The sequence below is a fragment of the Melospiza melodia genome, chromosome 3, assembly GCF_035770615.1.
Source record: "Melospiza melodia melodia isolate bMelMel2 chromosome 3, bMelMel2.pri, whole genome shotgun sequence".
NCBI classification, from domain to species: domain Eukaryota; kingdom Metazoa; phylum Chordata; class Aves; order Passeriformes; family Passerellidae; genus Melospiza; species Melospiza melodia.
The window spans coordinates 31,086,635-31,104,713 of record NC_086196.1 but is presented as its reverse complement, the minus strand read 5'-3'; the positions used below and the strand labels follow the sequence as shown (position 1 = coordinate 31,104,713).

The 18,079-nt window shown below is 38.8% G+C and overlaps 1 protein-coding gene across 7 annotated transcripts in view; it reads left to right on the top strand.

Annotated features, from left to right (window-relative positions):
* Nucleotides 1-18,079, top strand: part of PTPRK (protein tyrosine phosphatase receptor type K) — a 312,897-nt gene that overhangs the window by 104,181 nt on the left and 190,637 nt on the right. For all 7 annotated transcript variants that reach the window (XM_063151154.1, XM_063151149.1, XM_063151153.1 and 4 more), the window contains exons 4-6: nucleotides 952-1,033; nucleotides 2,844-2,959; nucleotides 17,003-17,177. In XM_063151154.1, the coding sequence (XP_063007224.1) occupies nucleotides 952-1,033; nucleotides 2,844-2,959; nucleotides 17,003-17,177 (373 nt within the window). The remainder of the gene's footprint in view (nucleotides 1-951; nucleotides 1,034-2,843; nucleotides 2,960-17,002; nucleotides 17,178-18,079) is intronic.

Below are 18,079 nucleotides of genomic sequence, written 5' to 3'. Positions count from 1 at the left end.
CATTGTCAAACAGTGCTCTGGTCAGAAAGGTCAATGGACAAGGCACACTATGAAAGTAGGACTCCCAGACACTAAATTAATTTCCATCATGCTGTTGTTGGCCAAGGCAGGAGCAAGAGGCAGAGAATGAAGTGGTTCTTGTAACTAAATTCCATTTGGGTGCAAATAAAATTAGAACGAAAAAAAAGAAATTGGCTAGAAGTGCAGTCTTAGCAAGAATGTCTGGAGAAACTAGAAGAAGGATTATAGTCCAGTGCTATCAAAATATACATTCCCCACAGGCATCTTCTTTCTGCAGTCAAAGCACAATTTCAGGAACTCTCTGAACCACCACCAAGCAATTCTTTGTTATTAACGGCCCATTTGGGTGGGACAAGACACCGGATGTGAAGACAGTGTCTTCTTTTTCTTCATACATAGGATTTTCCTCACTGCCTTGCAAGAAGGAAGAATGAAGTTAATGACAGCTGCATAAATCTCATGTCACAGCTGTTCATTTTGTTGCCACTGGGGAGTGCCGCACTATTTCTGTGTTTTCCTGTGCAACTGAGCTGCAGAGGTTTACAGGAGACTATATTGTGACCCCCAGGAAGAAAACAAATTTTTCTTAAAGTTGGTTGATCACCTGGGTACTGTGATGTCTAACCTGTCTGAAAGTAATGGCTTTTTTTTCAGAATTGAATCATGTTTGCACATTTAGCTGAGATAAAGCAGTATGCAGTTAAACATGTATTTTTCTGGTGTGCTATGAGCAGCAAATCCAAAGCAAGCCATGTATATGAATGGTATGGAACTGCACCACACTGACTAATAAATATTCCATTCAGTTGTCAAACCTTGTAGGAACTTCAACTAAATGAAAAAGGCAACGTGTCTTATATCTACACGCTTGCCACCGGGGGAATTCTGTAGAAATGAGTGTTGTAAACATTTTTTCTTTCATTTTGACAGGTAATATTTGAAGCTGAAGTCTCAGATGGAAGAAATGGCTACATTGCCATTGATGACATCCAGGTCTTGAGTTACCCTTGCGGTAAGTAATGATTAAGAGCTGCATTTTTCTCTGTCTTTTCAGGACATATATGATATTGCTGTGGACTGCTCAGTTTTCATCATTTGGATCACTGATATTCTTTGTTCTTTCAATAGTATTTTTGTTGCAGCTTCCAGGAAGAAATGTGATTGCGATAGTGATTTACCTGGGTGAAATCCTTTTCTGCCAGAAGTAAATTATACAGGCATAAAAAAAAGGGGCTTTCTTCAAAGTCTTTTCACTCGTACACAGTTGGTGTGTATAATCAAAATGGGTTTTAATGTTAATGTATATACTCACTGATTAAAGAAAACTGAATTGGCAGATGCTTGTAGGAGGTTCATCAGATTTTATACCCCTATTTTTTCTTTTTTTTCGAAACAGACAAAATAGATTAAAAAAAAAAAAAAAACAAAAAAAAGGCTTCTGGCTGTTGAACTACTGGGAGATTGCATTTTGTTTATTGTTTTGTGGACAGGCTTCAGGCATCTATGTTTGCCTTTCCCTGCTAATCCTGGGGAATAATTGCATGCATGCAAACACAAGTTATGACAGTGAGAATATTCTACAAATAAAAGGTTGTGAGGAAGAAATTGTTACTGTGCATTTCTAGCACTTGTTATCAAAATTTTTTTGCAATTTCTTTCTGTATAACTCTTCTCATCTTCTCCTAGAAATACCCTGTCTAAAATATGATTTCATTCTAATGTACCACATGGCTGATAATTTAATTGCTTTCTGAAATGACCAGGACATAACAATATCCTGCTCCAACTTTGCAAAATGATGCCGAATAATAAAGTTCCAGTGGCAGCCTCGCATCATGTTTTCTTCTACTCCTTTTAAAGTCGTAGCTCTTGGGAGCTACCAAGCTGACAGGGTATTTGAGTGAGTTACCTTTTTAATATTTCAGCCATCCCAGCTATCTGATGCCTGTACTCAGCAAAGCTCTGTTTGGATTCAATATTTGGCTTTCATATGTATTTTCCTCCTCTTTGTGTTTTGTTTTGAAGTGCCAAAACAAAAGGCACTCCGGTACAGTCATCCCAGCACATTATCAGTATGTTATGGTATTCAGACAAGCTCTTTTTGTTACTGATGTTTAAACCCTGTTTGTTCCAATTAAATGTTTTTTCCTGTGCGTCATGTTTCTTTAGTAAGCACAAAGAAAGAACAGTTCAGCTGCTGTTTTCTTTAGTTGTTCTTGAGAAAAGGGTGGGTGAGCTGTGTAACGTGCCCATTCCTCAAATGTTTCTGTTGGCTTTTGTAGGTCTAGTAAATCCTTCAGGTGGTTGTGCCACTGAGATTTCCTACAGCCTTTCTCAGTGTGAAAAATATATTTGTCAGCTCCTGAAATATTATATTCAATGCCACAAATGGTTTAGTTTTCCAAAACAAGAGCTCTGAGTTGCATTGCAAATAACGTGAGCAGCATCTATTTGCTTGAGCGGCATGCTGCTGCTAATTGGGTTTTTCTCAGTATGATGGATTTCATACAGTCAAAAGTCTCTGGGATAATTCTTGTCAAGTGCTGCTGACATTTTGGCACCTGATCTCCTTCTCTTGACTTCTATTTTAAAAAGACTTTATTATAACACATGTATAACATAAAGTTAGTAGAATCACCAGGGGAGAAGAGGAAAGACTGAAAGCACTCCTTGAACACAGATGAGACAAATAATATTCTCTCTTCTGTTTCTTTTTTAGCCAAAGATTGTTAAAACATGGAGGTTGAGGGAGATAATATTTCTGGCACCCTTATTTTTTTATAATGACTTTTATTTGTAATTTTTGTTTTCCTTCTCTACAGATAAATCTCCACATTTTTTGAGGCTGGGGGATGTAGAGGTCAATGCAGGGCAGAATGCTACATTTCAGTGCATTGCTACAGGGAGAGATGCAGTGAATAACAAGTTATGGCTCCAGGTAAGGCTAACTCATGCAAGTCTGTTTGGCTAGAGGACAAGCTGCTTTCTGGAGATGAAATGTTTAAAATTCAAAGCCTTTTATTTTTCTGCATGTAAAATATGTAGTTTAAATGGAATTTTATGTCTGTTCAGTGGAGAAACTTGTAATCAGTTTTGCAACATTGTAAAGCTTTGATTAAAAATAAGAGCTGGTGTGGGTGCTGGGAAAAGGTTGGCCCTTAAAAGCATTGTGTGCTTTCTCTCATTGTAAATCAACTCTTCTGTTTAAAAATGCATTATTATTAAATGCAGATAATTGGCATTTAGGATCTAGTAATACACTGATGTAACACAGCTGTCGTGAATTTTGAGGACTTTTTAATCGCATAAATTACTGGTCCAAGGAGGTGGCTGGAGGGATGTGGCTGCACTTCTGTGTGCATATCAGTTTCACTCAGTGACATATTAATTGGAAGACCCTAAAAGGACTGATGCAATTCCTTTTTCTCTGTCTCCATGATAGGAGGAGCTTTAACTTTTACCCATTTATAATTGTGAATAGTATGTATGTCAGAATTTAAGAGATGACTCTAACCAGAATATAATCCTTCTTACTATGAAAGAAGCAAAAAAAGAAATGAACACCACCATCCTCCAAAATACCCAGTCTCCTTTGTATTATGGAATGGAGTACTTACACTTAAGACCACTGGTTGAGTAACATAATGGCAAAGTTTCCAGTTGCTCTTAAAAAAATTAAATTTTGCCACTTAAAAAGGATTTTAAAAATCACTTAAATGGTACATGTACAACTTCTGCGCATTCTTTAGTTTAAATGTAAATCTTAAGCACCATCATCCCTTTAGAATGTTTTCTAAATATATCCTCTAAAACTTTATTTTCCTATAATATGTATTTCTGCTTATTTTCAGAACTAGAATCTATGTAATTTTTGGGAAACATACTTTTAAATTATCTATAATCAGAACTTTGAAATATGTATTTTTGATCAAATGTGTTTTGAAGTGAACTACAATCAGTTATTTCAGCTTGATTTCTGCTTTAATACTGGAGCTAATGAACCTTGGCTAGCTGTTGCATATAGGCATGTGATAAGCTTGGAATTTTAAAGATATTTTTTAAAAAGATGATTAAAAAATCTGATATGCAAATGATATTATCAGACAAATATGCTGCAACATTAAAAAGGAACAGAAGCAGTAAATAACTGCATTGCATTTAGTGAAAAGGTATCACAGCAGTAGGAATGATTTGTACTCCATGTCTTTGAGCAGTAATTTGTTTAAATTGGGTAAACACGTAATGCATTCATTCAGAAAAAGCAGCTTGATTTCAGAGACTTGCCAAACAGAGCACACAAAGAACAAAAAATGAAACTGGCCTGGGTTTTGCTATATCCAAGGCAAGACAATAGCACGAGGAGCATTCCAGCAAACCTGTGAAGCGCCACTTGCAGTTGATTGTGGGTCAGAAAGACCCAGCAGAGACAGCCAGCTGGAAATCTTCCCTTTCGCTCACTCCTTGGAGGCAGATAACTCTGACAGATTATCCTTTCTAACTTTCACTCCCTGGAGAAGCCCAACTAGCAGCCAGATCAACTCAGAAAACATATGTTTTGTCCCTCCATATGCTTCATGGGTAGTTTATTTTTGTGTGTGTGTATGGATCACAGATATGATAATTTCTCACAGTGTGATAGATGAAGTACTTTAGAGGTTATAACTCTGCTTGCCTGGGCTTGTGAAGTGCCCTGATACTCTTGAAGATACCTTGAGACTTGAGCTTCTGTTCTCTTTCTTTTTCTCTTGTAAACAGTCATGAATTTTCACCAGTTTAAGGGTGACTTCTTTTCACTCATCATTCCACCTCGCAATCCTACTTTCCAATATGTGTGAATTGGCAACCTTCCCTATATGGATAATTTTCTTTAGATTGCACTCAAAGTTACTGTTGTTGTACATAGCTAATAGTGAATTCACTCATTGTCCTTAAAAACTGGCATGGATGTGTTTGGGCCTCATGAAACACTGGGGTGTAACTTGGGAAAGGTTGGCTTTAACCTTTGACCAAACTCAAGATTCATAAAGCCCGAATAGCCTGAAAGGAAGAACTGGCAGATCAAATCAAATGCCTAAGTAATTGTTTTTGAGAGCCTTGAGCTGAAGCATTCCAGGAATGTATTTTTCTCATAACAAGAAAGGCCATTATAAAAAAAAAAAAAAAAAAAAAAAAAGTGCAAAAATGAAAACTAAGTGGATGATGGTGGGGAAGAATACACTTGCCAAGCACATAGTTTTAGAGAAAATAGCTTTTGGTTATGTCCTTATTGAAAAAGAAAAACTATTTCCTTGAAGAGGAAGAAAAAAAAGGAAAATAAAACAGCAAAGAATTTGCTATTAAAACACATTCTTTCATAAGGAAAAGTTGGAGGAGCAATCTGGGACATCAGTCTTCTTTTGCATCTGAGGAGATCTAAGATTTCATATGCTTGCATTGAAGTAGTAAATACGTCCAGGCAGAGATTTTGTTGAAGACTCTACCACTGTTCTCTGGCTCTTGCAGCCTTCTGTTTTGAGAAGAATTAAAGTAAATTCAGCAGCATGTTGAAAAAAATAGCAGCCACCCTGCTCTCTGTTCCAAGTCCTGCAGTCCCATGGCTGCTTTGGCAAGGCTTGGTCTGAGCTGCTTCAGGATCAGCTTCACCCTCTTGATCCCCCTCTGCACTGATCTGGGGCTTTTGCAGCTCTCCAGTAAGTCAGTTCAGGAAAGTGATCTGACTGAAGAAGGTTTTGACTCCAATTGGATTTTTGTAGTTGGGGGAAGGGGAGTTGTGGATTTTTTTGGTTTGGGTTTTGTTGATTTGTACTAGTTTTTTCTGGTGTTGTGGTTTTGTTTGTTTTATTTTGTTTACCTGGTCTTTTTTTTTTTTTTATTTTTTTGGTTTTTCGTGTGTGTCTTTTTCCCCAGCTTGATTCATGTCTGAGTTGCCCATATGAATAATGCCAGCAGGTGGAAAAAGATTGGGAAGTTTGATTAGAAGCAGGGAAGAGGGGAAGACTGTAACCCCATGATATAAAAGTGGAGATTATTACAGCATGTCTCCTTGTAGACCTATGTAAAATTCAATTTTGTTTTAGTTACTGGGCCCTGATCATATACTAGATGTTCTATGTGCAAGTACATTTCCATGCTTGTTTTTCCCAGTGTATATAATTAAGTGCACATAGCTTTATGTGTCTAAAAATAAAAATGGACAAAAATAGGCACAGCATTTCAATGCAGGGTTTCCTGTGTGTTTACTGCTGTAATGACAGTATTTTCATCAACACATCATTTTCTATAAATGTATGTCTGTAAACATTTCAGACAAACAGGGATTAACATTGAATTGAACTTCTGACTTTCATGGCTGCAGATTCTGCTCTTGTTTGTTTGGTTTTGGACTGTACCTGGTCTCTTATCCCCTTTGATATCCCTTTCCTGCCACCTCTGTATTTTGCAGCCTCAGTGGACCAATGTTTGGGGCAGTCAAAGCTCTGTCATTGAAGTAAGCAGTAAAGATAACAGAAGTTTTCAAAAGTTGAGGCTGCATTAATACAGAATAAATATTTGCACAGATAAAGAGATTTAACTAGTTGAACAAGATGATCTGAAACACACCTTTGTGACAGTGTGAATAGTAGGTGTGGGAGCAGGACAGAAATGCAGCTCAGATTCTTTTGTTCTTCACCTTTTCAACTTGATCTGCTATCAAACCTTTTACGGTTATGTGCTGAAGGAGTCTCTTTATGACCTGCAATTATTAGCAAATTCTGAAAGGCTTTCAAAGTCCTCAGTTTTTGTTTAAATGTTAAACAGCATTGATGTTGTTTCTGAAGTGCATTCAGTCATTCACAGTGCTTAGTATCTTTTTTACTTGTCGTTCCCTCAGAATGTAATGCTGGGAGGCTTTTTTTTCATTATTTCCCAACTTCTCTTAAAATTTCCACTGTAATATATCACACGCCAACAGCTGTAGTTTGGTTTTACTGCCCACACTGAAGCAGATGAGTTGTGTCATAGGAGTTCCTAAACCCAAGGTGGTAACCTAGGTGGTTTTCCACCTGTTATGCTTTAGTATGCTCTGATTTCTAAGCTTTAGGAATTAGCAGAATTTCTTGCTGAAAAATGCATTCCTGTAGGTGGTGACCATAAGTGTGTGTGTGTAGTCTAAAATAAATGAATATAGTGTGTATAGATAGATTTAATAATTAACTGGTTCTTGTCCCCTTACTGCTGATTTTCTTTCTTTCTAAAGCCTATGAATTTTCTTTCTTTGAAAAGATGCTTAAAGAATAAGGAGTTTTTCTTTTATTAACATTTGATGCACCTTGCTGCTTTGTGCACATTGATTTGCTAAATTACTGTAAGAAGGATCCCTGTTTTATTCTATTTATTTCCCTATGAAATGTCATGCATTCCACAGGAGTTGTGGAAGTGTCAGTAAATAAGCTTGCAAACAAGTTGCTTCTGCATGGTAATCCTATGCTCAGAATGGATATGTGTTATGTATTAAATTTTTGAAAGAATACTGCACACAGGGCATTCTAAAAATGGAAATGCAAGAGTGGGATGGGGGCTCTGCTTGCTTATTTCATGTGATGATTTCTGTATAAAGAAACCTTCATTTCTTTGCAAATACAGTAGAGAAATGTAATTGACTGGGTAAATTAAATAACATTTGGGTACACCAAGACTCCAGAAAGCAGTGTGTGCATTGTCCAGCATTTGTTTAGTCAATCTAATTGGGATATCAGAGCAATAGGGTTTTTTGCATAATCGGGCTGTGTTTAACAGCTTCCTGAGCTGGGAACCGTTGTGGCTCCCAGAAGCCCAGTACGATTTTCAGTGTCTTATCGGTGTCCGCTTCAGCTGGACACTCGCACAGCGCAGCGTGCAGGGCTTTTTGCTGGAACATCTGTTAAACCATATGTCTTGGCACCTGGTTCAGATGGCGATAACTGCGGCACTAATGAGTCCATCCATCATTGCTGAGCTTTGCATTAACACAGCATTGGATTAGGGAAAGCGGCTTGTTCTGGCTTTGCAGTCAGATGCGCTTTGCCACACTCTGCGGTGATACCATTTGCCTTGGCGAATCTGAAATTCAAAGGGGTGCCGGCTGCATGCATTTAAAGGTTTAATATGCGCCTTGTAATCCTGGGCAGATTTGCCATCTGAGCGGTGGGGAGCGGGCCAATCTGTCAGCAATAGCTGTGGGTGCTGGCTAACCGCCCTCCACGCACGCTGCCAAGGCTGGCGCCGCAGCCCCGCGCTCGCCCGTGGAGAGGCTAGTCAGCGTTAATACGGTCTGATGCAGCCCCTGTCTCTGCCAGAGGAAAGTGTCTTTCCTTGTGGAATAACAGATAATTGAAGCAATTGCCTGAGAGTAATAATTGAAAAAGTGAAATTAAACAGCATTATGGAAAATAAAATGCAAATTGCTGCAAAAACAATGGAGTCGGGCTGACCTCCCAGCGGTACCAACTGTTACTGGAGGATGAGCGAGCGTCTGTTCGGGCTCAAACAACTGGCTGTGTCCCACTCCTTTTGTAGAGGAAACTGCCATAATCCCCCAATGCCCTGTTCACCATCATCTTGGGTTTTGGTGCTGATTGCCACAGAATAGGATGTGATATTTAGCATTCATTTTTCTTGCTAGGTACTGCATATATATGCGCTCTTTAACAAGTCTTTGGACTGGGCACATGCAGATGGTGTCCTGTGATGATGCATTGTGCACGACCAACATAATATTCCAGGAATTTAGATTAGAAAGGCTGTATAAGAATTCATGCCTCTGGCAAAGGATTGAGGGACAAAACATTAACTATTTTGTTTTGCTTTCTGGAAGGGCTATTTCCCCTCAAAGGAGAAAAGTTGTGCAACAAAAGTCTTTTCCTCCTGCTGTTCCCAGGTGAAGACATGGATTAGTATTCAGCAGAAGGGTTGAGGTGTGAGCTGTGGGTCTTTGGGGTAAACCATTTAGCTAACCTAACAGTGAATGCTAGGAGGCTTGCTTTTGGTCTCAGAAAAAATGCATTTCTAATAGGAGAGTCATGTCCAATTTAACTTTGTTTTACATTGTATGCATGTTGCTTTCTGTGAGTTTTCTAATGTAACTTTGCCTTTTGAGATACCATTGCATTTTGATACAGTTAATTGACTGGTTAAGATACCCTTTCTTTAGTTTGATGATAAAACATTTGCTGTTACAGTGCACTTGCCTATTCACCGTGTTCATTGGAAGAATGTTTTTTTGTTGATTTGCACAAATTTTATGATCCCTGGAAGCTAAGGAGGGCTAAGTATACTCTGAATGTTAGAAAAGCTTTGTTATTTTGCTTTTTTATTCAGTGCTACCTAGAGAGAGTTCAGAGAAGATGCCTTGCTAGCATCCGCAGGGTTTCAGCCGTGGAACTGTGGTGGAGAGTTTTGATCCCATTTTTGGTTTTGGTCAACTGTCAAATTTGATGCTTTTTGGTTTTGAACTGAAATAAGTCAGTCAGGCCTGCTGCCCTAAGGAGGAGTGGGGCTATGATGCTCTGTGGAGGCTGCAGGAAGATAGAGGGCCTAAGGCTCTGGTTTTGTTCTTCTCCCTGGGGGGCAGTGGGTGAGCCTCTGGGGAGACAGAAGACTTTTTTGGATTATCAGCATCATCTGCCTAAAGCAAGTTCTAATCTGCACAGCAAACTGGGCTGTTTGTGCCAAACCTCCTTTCCTCAGCCAGTAAAATCCTGCTCAAGTCTACATCACCTTACCTTTATCTTGATTACTGACAGTGACTAAGGAGGATATGAATTCTTTTTTTTTTCCTGTGCTTGAGGCTCACACAGAAACTTCACTTTCCTCATTTGTTTCATATTGGTTGCTTTTACTTACAGAAAAGATGTTTTTGAAAGGAAGACGCAGTGTAGGGAAGCATAGAGGACTCTTTTGCAATGACTTGTCTATTCTACCTTCACTTTCACCTCATCACGTTTATGGTGTGTGATACACATTCTTGTTTCCCAAACCTTTTCTCCAAAGTTGTATGAAAAGCAGCCTTGAAGTGATCGATTAGGCTCCTTGTAAATTACTTGACTTGTAGTTTATTCTGTATTGCACACTCCTGACTCAGACATGGTTATACAGAATATTCTACCCATGAAAATTTAAAGTATTCATAACTCGTTTGTTTCACAAAGGCTTTTTTTTCCCCCTCTATTTTCTTCCTCCTCTGCTCACCTTTGATGCTATCTATGTCATTTAACCCTGAATCAACCATTCTCCCTCTCTCCTGCCTCAATTTATCAGCTTCATGGATAAATACGGCTAATTCCCCTAGATGCCCGGTCATCCTAGGTTTCAACAACATGAAATACTGTAATCCTCCTGGTCTTAATTTAATTCTGCCCCAGTTAGCTAAGTCCTCTGGTCCGCATAGCTACAAGTCATTTAGTTTACTCAGCAGCCTTTGGAGTTGCCCTCCCTGTAGGTCTTCCCTGGGGTCCTGTGGTGGCTGGAGCATCTGGTGCTGGGAGCTGTGCTGCTGATTGTGGCCTTGGTGGTGGCTCCTTCTCTCCTGCCACTTTGTACTTTACAGGTAGAATGGCTGCAGTGGAAGTTCGGCCCTTCCTTGGCTGTAGATGGTAGTCACTCCTCAGTCAGCCAGTGGCTGAAGCACCCATGTATGTGAGACACCTGAAATAAAGGTGATGTACACAAAAAGATGTCGTTATAAATTCCTTGGCCATTCTGTCCTGGGACTCTTGTCTGTTATCACCTGCATCCAGGTTGAATTCTCCTCAGTAGTGTGATGTGTGGTAGGTAGCCTAATACCCCAGCTATTCTCAAATAGCTGCAGGACTTAATGAATTACAGAAGAATAAGAGCAGCTGGTAGGCTTGGATGCCTTTAGAAAAGGGTAAAGTGGTGTGCTGAGAAATTTTTGAGGAGCTATCTTGTGATGTGTCAGCCCTCAGTGGTGGGTTCTTCTGCAAATTTTTTCTTTCATGGTCTTCTAACTAAGCAGATGTTTTTATTTTGTGCTGCAGGATAAATACTGTAGCTCACTGTGCACTGCTCAAGATGACATACACCTTAAATCACTGTGTCAGGAATCCATACTTTTGTGAGTTATGAGTTTTTAGTTGCTTGTTGTTATTTTTTTAAATCAAGAACACTGCATTTCAGAACCAAGGCTTTCTGAAAAGCTCCATTTAAAAATAAAATAAAATATATACTTTTTTTTTGAATGTTCAACATGGGTTCAATTAGGCTCAAACTAAGAGGCTTTAAAATGCTCAGAGAAAGTGAGTCTGGCTTTTGTTTGTGTGGTGGCACGGCCAGGGACATGGTACTATGAATTTTGCTAGTTTGCCTCGGGTGGCTCTTATTATAATAAAATAAATTATAAGTGCTACTTCTAAAGTGCCAGATGGCTCTCAATTATATTATTTCATCAGAGCCCTTGATTTCTTCAGTAGGAGGGTCAGTTCAGCATGCTGGAAATTTGAGCTACTTCAAAGGAGACAAGTTTGAGTAACAGCAGTGCATGATATCAAGACATTTTAAGTAATCGTGGATTTTTCTGTACTGCAGCGCAACATGCAGGATAAATCTTGGCTTGTCACATTTGTTCATGATCTTCAGTGTATGTTTGCATGGGAAAAGTTATGCAGCTTTTCTTGCTAATAAATGAATACACAGTTCATTGCGAAGTAGAATCTTATTCTGGTTTGCTATGCATGTAGGAGACCAGAAAGTTAAAGCAAGTCCTACTCATTTCCTACTTAAAATATTTAATGTTTCCCCTTAATAATCAATTTTAAAAAATTGTTAGTTCACCTTCTTTTGTTCTTAGAAGATAGGACTATTTAGGCATATTACTTAAGCTGTATTTCTAATTCATTATCTTCTTGAAAAAAATTCTTAGGCTAAATTTTGTACTTATAAATAAAATTGGAAAAATAATCCCACTTTGTTCAGTAATTAAATCCTTGGTGGGGAAAAAATTAAAATTTTATTTATGATTTCCCCTAGTAAATATATGTCTTGCTATCCTAATATGTTAATAAATTTCAAAATGCCAAGAATTTATTGAGACGTTTGTGTAAAAAGAAGAAAATATAACAGTAGCAACAACAACAATAATAATACAGAAATGACTTTAGATTTTTCTCCGTTTGGAAATTGTATCTTAAATGCTCTAAAAGAATATGTATGTCTGTGGAAAAGTGACAGACAGGTGCATATAAAATAAAATTTAAGCACTGTGGTTATTTATGTCTTTACTCCTCTTTTCAAAAAAAAAAAAAAAAAAAGGATCTGGCAGAGATTGTGCATTATTGCTGGCATTCAAACTATCCACAGTCAGCCCTCTTTGTTTTTTTCCCCCATCAAAAAGAGACATTTCTTCCTTTACATAACGAGTAAACCCAGGAATGCTTTGGAACATGCTGTTTACAAATGCCCCTTTGCTCAAGGCAGCAGAGGTTTAATGCCCTGGGCAGATGGGGTTATCTTTCCAGCCCTTGTGCTGCTGGTGAAGTTCTGATTGCAGCTTTGGGGGACTGGGTTGCTCAGACAACCCAACCCAACACATCCAACTGTGGACTTGTGCCCCACTTAGCACACATAAACTTGCCCTCTCCTCTGCTGCCAGCGGCTGCGCAGTGAATCCGATCACAAGCTGATCCATTTAGTGATCATAATATACTGGGAGGGAGAGAGTTCTCAGGAAGATTTTTCGTATTCCAGGTTGGCTTTTGTAAGTGAGCACAGGAGGGAAGGTGAGGAGGGAGCAAGTGCAGGGCAGCTGATGGGGCACTGCTGCCAGAGCAACGCGGGTGTCACTGCGGCCAAAGCGTTGACATCCTCTGCTCGCCGGAGGCATCCCGGCATCCAGCCGAGAGCCCGAGAAGGCAACCAGAGTTGACTGTAATTATTAGCAGCAGAGAGGGCTTATTTTAAGGTGGTTACAGTAAGAAAAGGATGGGGATGTGTAAGGTTGAACTGTCCAGGCTTATAAAAATCACTGGTGTGAAAAAAAGGGTTCTGGAAAACTTAGAGAGAGCATCACTGCAAACAGGTGTCTCATTGCTATTTCACCAAAAAAAGCAAAGCTCACAAATTTTCAACCTGAAAAGTTAAGGGAGAAAGGCTGATAAGTTTTTAATTTATAGAAGATATGCACTTAAATTCTACCAATTAAATAAGACTTTGCAGTTTAGATTGTTTTTGTTCCACTCAGGTTCTAAAAGGTCCATTAAAATGGCATTTCATATTTACTAAATGCTTGATTTCTTTCATAAGGCAAAAGAGAGATATTTAAGACTAATTTTTGTTAATTTACTCAAGATTGTTTTTATGCTGTGTAGGCTTTGCTGTTGACTTTATTTAAAATACAGATGATCTAATTTCATTGCCTGAAAAAAGTTTAATGAAATCATGTTCCTATCAAATTAAAAATAACCTTGAAGTCAGAGCGATTTATTTAAGATTGTAATTTTAAATGCCTGGAATGCCAGAATTAGGGAGGTTTTTTAACAGACTAATATTTCTTTTAATCAAGTGTTTAGAGAGAGTAGTCCTTTGTAAAGCCCAGAGTTATTTTCACAAAAGAGGAAAACTGCCTGGTGGTGACCTCTCTTAAATGAGCAATTCAGGGTTATCAAATCAGACAGCAAGAGACTGGAGGAACCAAGGATCACACAGGGTACAGCCATTACCCATTAGTATAACTCCACATTAATTTTAAATTGAATTTTTAAAACTTAATTGAGCAGCATTTTCAAGATCTGTTCAGTGTGAGCAAGACATAAATTGAAACAGTATGTACCAGGAACCCTCAATAAGCAGAGAGCACTGCTGCCTTTCTTTCCTCTCCTTTGAAATCAGTAGTAATGTTCTGACATTAAAAAGAAGAATTTAATTAAGAGATCGTGACAGTGCATCTGAACTCTGACTGGCTAATGGGTTACCAGTGTAAGGGATATTCACTGAAATGAATGCAGGGCTTTTTCTTTAACGTTCATTTTTAGATGAGAACTCTCTTCTGTTTGAACTTTTCATCATTTTAATGATGGAGAAATGTTCTAATGGATAATCTATACATGAAGAAGGACTTTGAAAATGTAGTTGTGCAGTTGTTTCCCAAGAAACAAATTCTGATTCAGAGAAATTAGAGCAACTGCTCCAAGTCTCTTGTAAGACAATATGGCAGGAAGTCACTGATATAAATAAAGAAAATCTAAGGTGTTCTAGAACTGTAAAGCTTGTCAAATTTTATTTTAATTATTTCTCTGGAAGTGAATTAATTTTTCATTTTAAGTAGAAGCCAAATTCAGTTTGTTGCTCAACTTGAAACATGCAGATGAGCTTAAGTAAGCAAGTTCTGATCTTCAGAGTGTAAATTATTTTATATGCTGTAGCTTGGATGTGCTTCTCTGCTGCAGACTAAGCATTTGGCATTCCAATTGAAGAGCTGGACTCACTGAAACGGAGTCCTTCATTTTAGAGACCTCCCTAATATGTATTTTCCCTTCATAGCAGAGCAAAAATGACTGCATTACATGGTTTGCTTGTCAAGTCTGCTATCATATAAGGTTTAAAGATACATCTTTGGTTTATTATTGGCTGCTTGGTATTTTTGATAATAATATGGCAAGTTTGTGTATAGGGGAGAATTTGACTTCCTTCTGCTGGGTGACTATGATGTGGCAAGGCCATCAGGGCACAGGATGAGCCTGAGAGGAAGAAAGTACCATGAGATTTGTTTATTTTGGTTATTTCAAGGCACTAGATCCAAGGTTTATATTAAAAATTAAGTAAATTAAAAACAAATAAAATTTCTGACAGTCCAAACCTTTCGTTGGTACTGGGGAGGGGGGGCAGGCAGGGTTGAGGCGGGGAGGAGAGTAGCAAGTGCAAGGCTTGAAAATCCTGCTTTCAAATTTAGTATTTTCTATCGAAAGAAGCCATCTAGCTGTACAGGAAGGTGCACTTCTCACAAAATAATTTTACTGTTGTTTAACTATCACTGAAATAAAGCCTTTAACATCATCTCTCATTTGCTTGATATTGAAATTTAATAATTTCATTGATTCCTGAAGTTCAATAAGGTTTTCCTTGTGTAGGAGTATCTGCAGGCATCAGAAAAGGTCCTTAATTTTTCCAAATCGGAGTCAGGTACCCACAGAGCTGAGGATGGAGCCTGTGCCTGTCACTGCTGGTGGCACCACTGTTGGTCTAGGTGTGCTAGAGCCCAACATCCATTGCTTTTGCCCTGGGAACACCTTCTCAGAAACCACTCCTGTGATAACCAGGCTTGTGGCTGTTATGAGATGATGATAGTTTTAGGGAGGAGCAATAAGGATACCTTTTGGAAGTGTCTTGTGTGCCTTTTTGATCTGGAAATCTGTTTTTGCTCTTGGTACCTTGTGGCTCTTTCTGGCCCAGCCCTGCAGACAGAGGTCACACCTGAGAAAATGGCAGAGAGGGTGGCTGGGTGTGGGAAACTGGATGGTGTCTTCCTGCAGTGAGAAAATCCCACCAATAAACCTGCAGCTGGCAAAGATAATGGCATGGTCTTTGTACTGGAATGTGAGTGACTGAAATCTGCCTGCTTGGTATCAATAAATTAATCTGTTTAAACATGTTAATAGTTAGACTGGATGCTTGTTTCAGTGGTCAAGGACTGCTGGTTAATCTACCACAAAACTGTTTAAAGTGACTAGCCCATGCTGGGATGACGAAGGGTAGATGTAAAGTGTTAGGAAGTAGTACTGCCTGTGACACGAGGCTGCCTGATATACACATGCAGCATTAAATCACCTCCTTTTTCTGCCCTTTGTATTTTGCCACAGGCTTTCAGGTTGTTAAATTCTGTGGCTCAGCAGTAGTGCTTCTGCTGTTAGAAAGCTTGGAGTTTAAAACCTCAGTGAAGTTTCTCATTCAAGGGGTTGATTAGAGTTAAAAATGTTTGCAGGGGTCACACTTGGCTATGTGCTGAGCAGAATGAGTGGTTACAAGCAAATGCTGCCATCTTTCCAGGGGCTGAGCAATGCTGAGTGCTCAGAAACTCTACCCTGGTCAGGAAATAACATGCAGTTGATCCATGGGAGAGAGCAGTGACATTGTTTTTTCTCTTTGTGCATATTTCTGGGTGTTTTTTAATGCTGACTTTTGGTGGAGGGTCTGTTTTTCAATTGAAATCAAAATTGAGCATTTAACGTGAATGGTAATAAGGAAAAATGATCCCACAAGAGCTCAAACTGTTTCTATCTTACTGACCTGTCACCTGGCCCTGCAGCTCCAGACAGATTAAATTTTTCAGTGATTTGTGGTAGCTATGCTTTTTTTAAGAACTCTCTAAGCTTCTTCCTTTAAATTAGATTTGTGTTATTCCTCTTTTAGTGCCTTCCTGCCCTCCGCTTTTTATTTCAGCCAGCTTTAGATGGATAGGTGGTGCTTAGTATAACAAAGCTAAAATTTTAGAAGGTATTGAGCTTGGACAGATAAAAGGTAGCACTAAAAAGGAAACATTGGTTGGTTGGTGAAAAAAGAGCTGTTGCAGACCTTTGAAATCCCTCAATGCCAGGTTTGTTTAAATATATCTTACAATACACCCAGTGTATGTGTTGTAAATCTGCTTAAAGTTGAATGAATTTTCTTAGGAGTACAACTGCTGCTGCTGGGCTGTCCTAAGATGATTCCAGCTATAAGGCAGTTGCAGCTGAGCACGTCATGGTCCTGCTTTTGTGCCAATGCAAAATCCTCATGGTACTTTTCACTGCTAACTTGATTTTGAAATGATATTGAGTAAACAAACAGTATTGAGTACTGTTTGTTTCTTGATGGGACCTCAGTACTGAGCTCTTCTACCATGGAATGCATGGTAGCATGGTCTGAGTGCATTTGGGTTGAGGTTTTGTTTTTTGTGTCTTCTTTGTATGATGATAATGATAAATGTCTTTTATATGTTTTAAGTTAACTCTGCCTTGGTTACTCTTATTTTCAGAGAAGAAATGGGGAAGATATTCCAGTTGCTCAGACTAAAAATATCAATCACAGAAGATTTGCAGCTACCTTTAAGTTGCAAGAGGTGACAAAAACTGACCAGGATTTATACCGCTGTGTAACTCAGTCAGAGAGAGGCTCTGGAGTCTCAAACTTTGCTCAACTTATTGTTCGAGGTAAAGTTTTATTTATTTTCATTTTATCCAGTTAAATGCTTTAAATACCACTGCTTTTTGCTTACACTTTTTATTTAGCCTACACATGCCTTGCTCTGAAACGATCACTCAAAGATAGCCCTGTGAAACTCACATAAGTTGAAAGACTTGTTTGCAAACCTTCTTAAAATTGCTTTCCATGGAATGCACCTGTGTGAAACCCGGATCCCACAGTGTGGGAATGTGCGTGCATGCTTTTATGGGAATGCTATTTGTTGAACTTAAGGTGCAAATCAGCTTCCACCTACAACTGGTTACCATTCCCTTTTAAAATCTCTTACCTTGAGCATACTGGTAGTAGAGCAAATAATACATTGGTCTGTTACCTGGGAGACAGGTAGATTAAAAGAGTTGTAAACTTTCACCTACCCAAAGACTACTGGGAGCATTGTAGAGATGTTCTGTGATGATTTCCAGTACAGAAGTAAATGGAAAGAAAAGAAAACTTTCTTTTCCCCCTTGAAATAGTTTTTTGGTTGGAATTCATTCAAAAGCCAGTTGGTGTACAACCATAGCTCGTTTGTGGTGTGATCAAGTTGGAGATTTTTCTTTTTTCCATCTTTTGCTCTGGAAACATGTAATCTTGACTGGCTAAGGATGTGGTTGAACATAGAAGCTCAGTTTTCACTTCCAAAATTGTGTGTTCTATGGCCTGGAATAAGCTATTGAACCGCTTCTTACCTAACTATGTTACCTCCAAAACTTCGTTATTCATTCTTGGTTGCGATGAAGTTTACAGTTTTTTAACTGGGAAAAAAGAAGAGGTGTACAGAAATAATTTGTAGGGCTGCTGTCTGGTGGAGGGGCTGTTTTGGCCAGGTGGGTGCAGGGGTCCAACACATGGTGGGCTCTTGCTTGGTTCA